Source organism: Mustela erminea, chromosome 17 (genome assembly GCF_009829155.1).
Source record: "Mustela erminea isolate mMusErm1 chromosome 17, mMusErm1.Pri, whole genome shotgun sequence".
NCBI lineage: Eukaryota > Metazoa > Chordata > Mammalia > Carnivora > Mustelidae > Mustela > Mustela erminea.
This window is the reverse complement of record NC_045630.1, coordinates 70,066,418-70,077,650: the sequence shown is the minus strand read 5'-3', so window position 1 is coordinate 70,077,650 and position 11,233 is coordinate 70,066,418. Positions and strand designations below refer to the sequence as shown.

The 11,233-nt window shown below is 60.7% G+C and overlaps 1 protein-coding gene across 4 annotated transcripts in view; it reads left to right on the top strand.

Moving 5' to 3' along the window:
* IL6R (interleukin 6 receptor) overlaps positions 1-10,460 on the top strand; it is a 37,545-nt gene extending 27,085 nt beyond the window's left edge. For all 4 annotated transcript variants that reach the window (XM_032319238.1, XM_032319234.1, XM_032319235.1 and 1 more), the window contains 4 exons: positions 1,895-1,941; positions 3,022-3,091; positions 4,971-5,064; positions 9,468-10,460. In XM_032319238.1, the coding sequence (XP_032175129.1) occupies positions 1,895-1,941; positions 3,022-3,091; positions 4,971-5,064; positions 9,468-9,714 (458 nt within the window). In that variant the 3' untranslated portion in view covers positions 9,715-10,460. The remainder of the gene's footprint in view (positions 1-1,894; positions 1,942-3,021; positions 3,092-4,970; positions 5,065-9,467) is intronic.
* Positions 10,461-11,233: the final 773 nt, after the last annotated feature.

Below are 11,233 nucleotides of genomic sequence, written 5' to 3'. Positions count from 1 at the left end.
CCTTCAACAAGTCTTGTCAGTAAGACTTAATTCTGTTATGCATTAGAAAAATTGTAGTTGTTCTGGGTTGAGATAAAATTTCCACGTTGTACCCGGAAGTCTAAGCCATCAAAAGTTAAGCGCCCTACTCTGGCCACGTGCCATGCTGGGCGTCAGAGCTGCGGGGAGAGACTAGGTGGGTCCCCCTTTCTGACGGAAGCATCTCTCTGGGTTTGGAGAGTTGTTAGGAGCCCCTGATGTCTGGGCCCCATCCCCCAGATTTGGAGGCCGTAGGGCAAGGTTGGGGCCCCTGAGGCCACAGATGCTGCTGCATGTGGCTGAGAGGGGGAGGCCCCGGATCCAGTGGCCGTCTGGGGTCAGCTGTATTCCCTGAGTAGGGCTGCCCCAACTCCCGGTCTTCGCTGTCACTGGTGCCCGTACCCTCTGCTCCTCCTCCAGTCACCCCTGCTGTGGGTCTGCCTGTTCTCGGCGCGGGAGGAGCACCCGGGAATCAGACTGGATCCTTCCTAGTCACCCCAGGCTGGTTTGGGGCTGGCTTGCTGTGTGACCTTGGACACGTTGCTTTCCCTCTCTGGGACTCTGTTTCCTCTGTGCAGTGCAGGGGTGAACATGCTCTGGTTTCCTCCCCTCCTGGGGACAGGCCTGTCCTGCTGGAAACTCTCCGCTGAGCAGAAGCAGGAGCACTTCTCCGTCCCTTCCTCCGCTCCCGCCTCAGGGAGGCTCCACATCTTTGTGTGAACCATGTCTGTGCTGGTTTTAACTTCTAGATGGAAACATGAGGGACTGAAAAGAAAATACTTTAAAATCCAGAACATCCCACCCATTGCCTGTCACAGCTCAGCTCCGAGTCCCTTGGGCCCACATTTGCCGCGGAGCCAGGCCTCACCTTCCTGCTCTTGCTTCCGCGCTTGACGTCTTGATGCTTGCGGGATGGAGGGGGGTGGGGGGGAAGTTTCTGCAGAAATCCTGCTCCCAGGAGGGGGGCTTCATGTGTGTGCCTGATCCACGTCCCTTCTTGGGCCAAGCCTCCCAAACCCACCCAGACACATGAGAATTTGTTCAGATGTTTCTTCTTGCGAACAGATGAGGGGGAGAGCGTTCGGATGTTGATAGAGCTTCTGCCTGGTGATGTGTCCTTGTGTTTTTCTCCTGTGTGTGAATGTGTGTTACAGAGTATAGTATAATGCACAATAATAATGATAGAAATACGTTTCTTCAGGGACTTTGGATCAGACCACATGAACCTTTCCATGTCTTACCTTTTTTTTTTTTTTTCAAAGATTTTATTTATTTGACACACAGAGAGATCACAAGTAGGCAGAGCAGAGGCAGAGAGAGAGGGCAGGAGGCTGCCTGCTGAGCAGAGAGCCGGATGCGGGTCTCGATCGCAGGACCCTGGGATCACGACCTGAGCCGAAGGCAGAGGCCCAACCCATTGAGCCTCCCACATGCCCCAGTCTTGCATTTTTTATACATTATATCCTCAACGTTTTTCTACTTTATTTATTTTAAATATTTTATTTATTTATTTGAGAGAGAGCGAGAGAGAGAATGTGAGCAGGAGCCGGGGGAAGAGGGGATCTTGAGCAGGTTCCACACTGAGTGCAGAGCCCGATGTGGGGCTCGATCTCATGGCCCTGAGACCGTGACCTGAGCCGAAACAGAGTGGGACACGCAACCCCCCAGGTGCCCCTTTTCTGATTTATTTTTAGAGACTGTTGCCGCATCTGGATATATCCTCATTTATACAGTGAATTCCTTGGGGTTGATGACTTCGTCATTTCTAACGTCAGGCTCTCTTAAGTAAGGTGGCAATGAACTACTCTGCTCCTGGGGCCCGTCTGGTGGGGCTTCAGGGTCCAGGAATCATTCGTAACACATCTTCCCTCCACAGAGCCCAGGAGCCCTCCAGCTGAGAGCGAGGTGTCCTCCTCCACACAGGTGAGCTCGAGTCCTCATGGGGAGTCAGGGCAGCAGAACCTGGGGAGCAGTTGTGGGCTGGCACCGGACAGGAGTCGGTTCAAATCCCAGCTCTGGCACTTAAATGTGGCATGGGTGTTACTGTCATCCTGGAGCCTCTGTAAAACGGGGTGGGGGCGTCCCAGATCTGCCATGGCCCTCGTGACACGTGCGGGATGCTGGCCCGGCTCACAGAGTCCCTGGGCCTCATGGCTGCTGTCGCACTTCCGAACGGGCGGACTCTGCTCATGGCCTCGCTGGCCACTCAGATTCAGTCCCTCTGAGCCCTTCCTCTGTGGGCTCCTGGCGTCATAATTTTCTGGAAAGAGGATTGCCTCTGAAGCTGCTTAGCAAATCCTCAGGTAATCCTGTTTCCAGCTGCGTGACCTCCTGGGGTCCTCAGTCCCCGAAGGGCCAGCTGAGCTGTGAGGTTCAGCACCTCCTGTAGCAAGGTGGCCCCGGGAGGGGGCGCAGGGCCTGGCGCTGTGCCCGTACCGACCACGGGGCTGTCCGGGCCCTGGCAGAAGCTCCCAGGGAAGCCTGTGCAGTGCGGCCCGATGCTCCCAGCCAAGCCGGGGTGTGGGCACGGACTCCGGTAGAGGGCCTGCCGGCTGTGCTCTGCTCTGGGCTTGCACCTGGAGTCTTGTTCCAACTGTTAATGGGGTTCAGGGCCAGGAGGGCTGTGCCTGGAAAAGAGGAAGGGGACACCCACAGTGGTTCCGAAACCTGTCCAAGGATGCAGAGCTAGTGAGCGTGGGTCCAGGATCCTAGTCTGTGGTTTTCCCAGGGGATGGTGGCACGTGCTCCCTGGGACCGTGCTGCGTTCGCCTGTCTGTCGAGTATCTCTTCTGGGGAAGGGGCTGTGCCCCCGGCTCTTGGTGGGGAGGCAGATGGGAAGAAGTCCCATGTTGAGCAACACGTAGATACGACTAACGCAAGTACTAGCGCAGATGCTGAGTGCGACAGAACAGAGAGGTCCTGAGACAGAGGAAAGGTGGTCTTGGAGGGGTGCCAGGGACGGGGGGATCTGCAGAAACCGCTGACGGGGACTCTGTCTTTCAGGTGCTGACCACCAGCGAGGACGGTGGAAGTAATCTCTCCGAAAATTCTGCGAACACGACCAGCCTCCCAGGTAAGGACTGGGTGTTTTTTCTTCTGTCTGAGGGGCACAAAACGCTTCTCTGCAGAAAGTCCTGACTTGGAAATGTTGCCGGAAGGCCAGTCTGCAGAAGGAAAGGGGCAGTGTTGCCATGTCTGTGCAAGTCTGACATCGTCCGCTGAACGCTGGTGAGGGAACCAGTAACAGACCAGTGAAATGTGCCTCAGTTGGCCCAGAATACAAGTGCCTGTGCCAAAGACCATGTTCTCGGAGTCTGGAATGGAACACATGTTGGGGAAGCCTTTATTTTGGGTGCCCTTGACCCCAGAGATCTGCTTTGTTGCCTGCAAGACCAGGGAAGCTTACCAATATTTGCACCAAGAGCAGCCCCGGGTCTGCCATTCATGTGGGAGCCCAGGGTCCGGGCTCCAGGGCCTCAGCCCTGGGGCAGCTCTGCCAGCTCTGCCGGCTCTGGGTTTTCTGAGGCCATCCTTGACCTCTGCTCCCATGCAGGCTGCCTGGCGGAGGTCTGCACCCACCCCCTTCTCTCTGCTCAGAGGTCTCTGGGGTCAGGCTCAGACAAAGAGGACAGTGTAAGCGAGGCAGTGTAAGCGGAACAGAGGGCAGCCTGGGAGACAGGCCGAAACAGAGATGGAGATAAAGGAAGGGCAGCTGAGAGATAGCAGAGGGCGTATCCAGTTGGGGGAATCGCAGAAGGTTCCCGGCCTTGAGTGATCGTGGGGGGCGGTGGGGAGGCCAGGGTGGGCCTCCAGGGCTCTGGTAGGGATGGGGCCCTTGGGGGATGGGCTTCTCCAGCCCGATGTGTAACAGGAAAGGCCATCTGTGGGCTGATGACTCCCAAACTCAGATCCCACGTCTGATAACCAAGACTCAACTCTCCGGAAGCCTGGGTAACCCGCCAGGGAGGGGGGTGATCCTACAGATTACAAGTTTAGGTCTGAAGCGGACTCTCGAAGCTGCCTCTCCTTGCCGGCCCAGATGTGTTCTCCGTCTGCCTCATCCTGGTGACGGGCAGCATGTTCATGGGGTTGCTCAAGCCGGGGACCAGGACCAGGACTCTGAAATCACATGTCCGAGCTCTGGTCTCTGCGGGCCAGGACCCCACCCTTAACCTCGCCTCCTGTACTCTCCCGCCACTCACTCTGCCCTCCTTGCTCTGCGGCACATGCCTACCTCAGGGTCTTTGCACATTCTGCCTGCCGTGGCCAGCTGCTTCACAACACCCAGCTCTCTGCTCAGATGCCCCTTGTCAGGGGGCCTGTCCCAGTCACCCCGTTCTTTGATTTTCATCATTGCCCTGTCACTACTGAGGTCATAGTACAGATTTGTCTTTCCCTTGATTAGAATGTAAGGTCCGGGGGTGCCCCTGGGGGGCTCTGTCGGTTGAGCACCTGATCCTTGGTCGCAGCTCAGGTCTTGGTCTCAGGGTTGCGAGTTCAAGCCCCACACTGGGTTCCACACTGCTTGATGACCGAGTAGAGGGACAGATGAGACATGACACCCAGTGGAGAAAACGTCATCTAACCTGAGCTCCTGATGTTGTCCTCAGTGGGGCGCCCAGAGCCTTCGGGAGTCCTGTGCCCCATGTGCTTCATGGGGACAGGCTGAGCGGGGACAGGCCGAGCCCCACTAGAAAGGCCATGCTGACTGGGAGAGTGTCTGTGGCCACGGGAGCTCGGAGGCTCTGAGCTCGAGGTGCCCCTCCTCCTCCTCCCAGCTCCGGGCGGTGGAATCCTGGGGTCCGCTTCCACCAGGGGCCCATCTTCCCGGGCCGGCTCCGGTGGGAGCGCTGGCTGGCGCCGTCCCCTCCCGCGGGGCTGCGGACCCTCCGGGGCTCCGGACCGTCCCGCCGAGAGGCATCCCTCCCCCTTCTTGCTCCTGTTTCTCTTAGTGCAAGACTCGCCTTCAGGGCCGCTGCCCACCTTCCTGGTGGCCGGAGGAAGCCTGGCCTTCGGGACGCTCCTGTGCGTCGGCGTCGTGCTGAGGTGAGTGGGGCTGGGGGGCTGGGGCAGGCCTGGGGGGCCGCCGCCTCACCTGGCTGATTCGGGGTGTATCAGAGATTGGATGACACGTCCGATGAGCAGGAAGGCGGCACGTCCGGGGTGACCCTCGGGGCTCTGGCCTTGGCGGCTGGGCGGACGGCCGTGTTGTCACTCTCGCGGAGACGCTGGCTGGAGGGGGACAGCCAAGCACCGCAGCGACTCGACTTTGGGAGCACGGCGTTCTCTGTGCCTGTGAGAAGCCCGGGCGGACACGTTTGGGAGACGGCGGGCATCACTGCCCGCGTGTGGGCGGATGTGGACGAGGCTGTGACGGTCCCTGTGGCATTCGGAGGTTGAAAACTTGTGTGGGCGCGGAGGGACCGGGAAGCCTGTTTGCTGAAGCGGAGGGGGCGGCGTCCGTCACACTCGCCAGACGCCCCTCAGGCTCGGGGCTGCCGTGTCACGTGACCTTGCCTGTCCTCCAAGAGCCACATACCGACGTGGTTGTCGGGCCACGTGAAACACCACGGAAGTCTGTGAACGGGCAGGTCCGAGGGGCCTGGGCAGACCCCGTTGGAGGTGTTCCACGTCCCAGAACAAGCAGACCCGGAGGCCCCCTGCCCAGTGCTCTGTCTGGCGCGTCCTCCGGCGCCGGCGAGCTGGCGCCATGCACACGCCGCTCCATGTCTCTCTCCGGTGGCTGGTCATCTTGTCACTGTTCCCAGGCTTGTGGACACATCCGCCGGCCCTACTCCTGCTGTAGGGCGGGTGAGAAAACGTGCAGCGTTCACGACTGTAGGGCAGGGCCTTGCGATGGGCCCGAGCTGGAGACCCGGGGGCCATCGGGCCGGGCGCAGAGGGTGGCTCTCGGTCAGGACACAGCCTCGGTCTGTCCCTCTTGCCTCGTGTGCAGCTTTCTGAGGTTCTTGCCGGCGACTGTGAGGGGAGGTTTTAGGGTGTCCGGGAGGAAGGGGTAGAGACATTTCCTCACTCGTGGGACCCCCCCCGCCCCGAGACTCTGAACCAGCTTTGGTGCCAAGGTGGTCTGGGTTGGAAGGTGACGTCTCAGACTGGGTTCGGCCGTGTCCGCTCTGCTGTCCCAGGGAAGAGGGGAGCCACCCAGAGCGTGTGCGGGAGATAAGCCTCCACACGTGTGGAGGTTGGCCCGTGGGGATGCTCAGAGCTCACCATCTTGTGCGGGCCAGAGACGGCCACGCCAGCAGGCTATGTCCTTCCTCCTGCCTTCTGGGGGGCCCGCCACAGACCCTCCAGAGTGCCTGACAGCGCGTCCGCCTGGTGGATGAGGAGACGGGAGCTGGGAGGGTTGGGGAGCTGACGGCTGGGCCGGGAAAGCCGACCCCAGCCCGACGTTCTTTGCACGGGGTCTCCCGGGTCCGTTAGTCGGGGACACGAGATGAATAATGAAGAGGCGAGATGACTTGCCCAAGGACGCAAGCTTGTTGCCAGCAGAGCCAGGACTAGGCCCTGAGTCCTGAGAGTCCCTGCCCACTAGGCTGGCCCGCTGTCGGCGAAGAGGCTGTCGCAGAGCCCTGATGGCGGAGCGCGGGGCTGGGGACCGATTGGCTCGCTCCTCAGACACGCTGTGCTCAGCCGTGGGCGGTGCGGGCCACAGGCTGGGGGCTGCATGGCCAGCGTCTGGGAGCGTGAACGGGCTGTGCCCTGGGTTGTCACATCAGGGACTTGTCTGCTCGCCGGTGAGTTTCCGTTTTCTCTTGTGTTCGGCAGATGCACTGGGGACCAGGCCAGTTACTTCAAGTGTGAAAACCTCTCCCCTCCCCAAAGCCCACATGTCAAGAAAGGTGCATAAACTTGGGGAAACTGGGTATTTGGAAGAGTTGCGGTGCCGCTGGGACGGCCCCGTTAGAACTGGCGGAAGACGATGGGCCCGCGGATGCACAACCCGCCCGCCCATGAGGCGTGTTTTTCTGTGTAACGTGTGTGTTTTGCATCTCAAAGCATAGCTTCTCCTGAATGTTTTCTCAGCATTATCAGTGACAATTAGAACACTTGCAGATGTGCCACTGAAAACAGGTGTGGTGCCTTTGGAAGCAGGGGTTCTGAGTCGTGGCTGCTTAAATCCTTGTGACCCAACTGTGTGTCTTGGTCCCGTAGTTGAAGCCACTACTGAAAACATAGGGTGCTCTGGTGGCCGGCCACGGGAGCGGCTGTGTCCGTGGGTGCTCCCTGAGTCACTTCTCATGAGGGCTCAGTCTCTCCGTGTCACTTATTTAAAAGACGATGGTCATCGTGTGGTTTATAAAATGTTGTTGCATTTGCAGCCCTTATCTTTAAGTAAAACATCACGAGGCACAGACAGGTAAGGCTGACAGAAGGCGCCGGCTGAGGAGCTTGGGGCCCGGCAGCGGGTCTTGGACCCGCCAGAACAGCACCCGCGCCAGACGCCCCAGCCAGGTTCCCCCGAAGGCGCGTGGAGCTCAGTGATTTTTTTTTTTTTTTTTTTTAAAGATTTTATTTATTTGTCAGAGACAGAGGGAGAGAGAGCGAGCGAGCACAGGCAGACAGAGAGGCAGGCAGAGGCAGAGGGAGAAGCAGGCTCTCTGCCGAGCAAGGAGCCTGATGCGGGACTCGATCCCAGACCCTGGGATCATGACCTGAGCCGAAGGCAGCTGCTTAACCAACTGAGCCACCCAGGCGTCCCGAGCTCAGTGATTTTTAGAAAGTGTCTCGTTCACTCGGAGCGTTTCAAAAGCAGAAAAGCTCCTTTCTCACTTACCATCCAGTCCCTCACTTTGGAGAAAGGGGTCAGACACCGCTTTCCCTGGAGCTTAGGTAATGCCCACAGAGACTTGAAAAGAAATTGTGATTCGTGCTCATGTGCTACACAGTGACAGCTGGAAAGAAGAAAAACTCACACGTTGTCCGAAGACAGCCACTGTTGATTTTTAAAAACGTGAGTGTGGCCAAGTCCAGCACACACCCGGGAAGCTCAGGCCCTGAGTGTCTAGCTCCCGAGTGTGCCGGAGGTGTGCACAGCCCTGCACACGCGCCCGGAGGAGACGAGTTCACGCGGAGGCGAGCGTGCTGCACAGCGCTCCTGGGGTTTCTGCGTCCCTGTGAGGACTTGGATTCCACACCCGAGTCCTGCCTTTTACCTTTAGCATCAGCTGGAACAGAAACACGTTTCCACCGTAGAAGCTGCCGTACCTCGATGCAGGACGCCCCGTGGCATGCCCGGCCCCTCACACGGGCGTGCCCTGGCCGCTCTGGGCGGGGATGGGGGGTGGGGGGGGTGTCTCGCTCTCAGACAACACGGTGTGGAACGGGCTCGTGTGTCAGGCTTTGCTTTCCTCCCGGTGCGTCCTTGGAAGCCAAGCTCCTGGGTCAGAGGGTCTGAGCTCTAGAAGCTTGTGTGTCCCGAGGGAGGACTGTTCCCCCAACCCAGGCCTGGCGGCTGCAGAGCCCCTCCTGCGGCAGTGCCAGTGCCCGAGTGGGGAGCCGCAGCCACACTCCGCACACTGTTTATTCCATCCGATCCCAGGCCGGATGCCAGGGGCCGATTCGGAGCCAACTATCAATGGTTGATCGTCACCGGGACAGGAATAGCCTGTTGATATAGGAAGGAGCCCAAGGAAAACCCCCGAACCTTGTTTCTGACCGTGGTTTCCCTCCTCTCTCCAAGCGGCTGATGTGAGGTGGGACCGGGGGAGGCGCGTGGCCCTGCTCTGGGGTCGGTGGGGGACCGTGCAGAGCAGGGGCCGGGGGCCGGGGGCCTCGGGGAGGGGCCCCGGTGCAGCTCTGGAGGCGGCTGTGTCTGGCTCGTGCTCGGCTCTGGGGGGGCTGCTGCTGGGTGCGTGACGCTGGCCGCGGGCCCGGCGCGGAGCTGACGAGGGAAGCTGTGATGGCAGAGATGTCTATCTCGTTCCTGTTCCGCGTCCCCTTTCCTGCCCGAGAGTCACTTGTGCCTGCGCAGTGCCCACGGCAGGGCCCGGGAGGACCCGCCTGAGGGGCAGGGCTGCTGAGGGAGGGGGCGGCCCTTGCCCGCTGCACGTTCCCTGCCCCGCCTGCCTTTGCCTGCCCCAGAGGTGAGGGGCCCGTGCTCCTCCACATGGGAAGAGTTCTCTGCTTCTGTAAGTAAAGGCATGTGGGACCAGCGATGTGTACCAGGCTCTGGAACGGGACCGGTTCAGTCCCTAGTGCTTTAAGGGACACCCGTGGTCATGTAGGCCGCGGTTTCCCCATTTGTCAGCGGGACCGGCGATGCCTGCTGTCCCCAGAGTGTTGCTGAGAGTCCCGGCTCCTCAGAGTCGCGTGCCTCTGCGAGGGGAGGAGTGGTGTCCCCGTTGGGAGCCGAGAGCTGCTGTTTCTCGCTCAGCGCACCGCAGGGGAGCTAAGCACCCGTGTGGTTTGTCCTTGTCCCTGCGCAGGTTCAGGAAGACGTGGAGGCTGCGCGCGCTGAAGGACGGCCAGGCGAGTGGGCGCCCACCACACTCGCTGGGACAGCTGGTCCCCGAGAGGCCCAAGCCCACCCCGGGGCTGGTGCCCCTCATCTCCCCGCCGGTGTCCCCCAGCAGCCCTGGGTCCGACAGCGCCTCGAGGCACAGCCGACCGGATGCCAGGCGCCCACAGAGCCCTTACGACGTCAGCAACAGAGACTACTTCTTCCCCGGGTAGCGGCTGCGCGGCTCCCGGCCGGCGGGGGACGAAGCCAGGCCGGCTCATCTCAGGTGCTGGGGCCCCGCGGAAGGTGCGTCACTTCCCCCAGCGGGGTTGCTGCCTCTGCCACTTGTGCCTTTCCCCAGTGCCTGAAGGGGCTGGAGTCCACGCGGAACCCCCAGAGAAGGCAGGTCACCGTCGTGCTGGACACTTGGGGGGACGAGCTGCTGGCCACCCGTGCAGCCTGCGTCAGGACAGATTTCCAGCCGAGACTCCCCGGCACCTGTCCAGCCCCCGCTCTCGGAGCCGCCTGCCTTCTCCGTTCTGTCTTGCCAGGCCCGAGGCCTGCTTCCCCACACGGGGGGCTTGCGCAGTATCTCAGGGCCTGGTGGTTTGAAGCGGAATTAGAATAGTTCCTCACTGGCATTTCGCTAAATGTGAAGGGCGAGCCTCGGCCCTCACCGAATCCAGGAGCTGGTGCTTGGGTCGAAGTCCCTCTCGGGCTCCCAGGACTCCGGAGGAGAGCAGAGAAGGAGGGGCCTGGAGACAGGCCTCCGTGGGCTCCCGGAGGTGGTACTGCCCCGAGGCGGCTGCCTGGGGACCTGCTCTGGAAGCCCTCTCCCCCGTCCTCCCCTGCTCCTGCAAGAGGAGGCCCAGCAGCAGGGGGTGTGTGGGGACAGCGGTTGCCACAGCTGCACCCCAGCTGCTGCTCTGTTCTCGGCGGAGCCCAAGAAGCAAGGAAGATACGGTTTATGTGAAAAGACGAAAAAACCCAGCGGGAATGTATTTCAACTTTCTTTTTTTTAAACCACTGTTTTACCTGGAGGGTGGGCAGAGTCGGTGCACCCGGTGCACCCGCAGGCAGCACAGGGTGTCCCAGAACCAAGCCGGGGGTACAGCCCGCCTCATGACCGCCGCGGAGTGTGCCCCGGCGGCTTTCCTAGCGGCCCGCCTCGGTAGAGCGGCAGCCCCAGCGCGGGACAGGTGGGGAGAGGGCGCAGGCGGCCGCTTTTCTCCGGGTTCGCCCGGGGCCCGAGCTGCGGCCCGGCGGCCGCTCGAGCCCCTCGGGTTCAGGCCTCCGTTGACCGAAGTCAGGCAGGCTGTTTGTTGTTTTTCTCGAACGTTTCTTTGAGAATGGCAAAAATGCTGTCACAGGGAAATACGCAGGAGGAGACCGTGCCTGAGAGCCGTCTCGACCTCCCGGGAGGCTGGGTTTCGCTGGGGCGCGGGCGGGCTGCGCGGTCGAAGATGGGCCTGCAGATAGCGCCGGCCGCCGGCCGCGTTCATCTCCAGACTGTTCTGCTCTCCTTGTGATTGTAATGAAGCTGCCCTTTTTTCCTATTGGAGAGGGCCTTTCCCTCGAGTTCTGTATAAGCTAGTGAAGATGAAGAAGGTTGTGGGCTGTGCCCCGAGCGCAGGTGCGTCCGCTAAGCCTTGTGGTCCCTGAGTGGTCCTAGTCACGGCCACCTCCCCCGTGTCCTGCGGGGCACCTGCTGTCTGTCGGGCTCCCCGTGTTACCTCCTCCCCTCCCCCACCG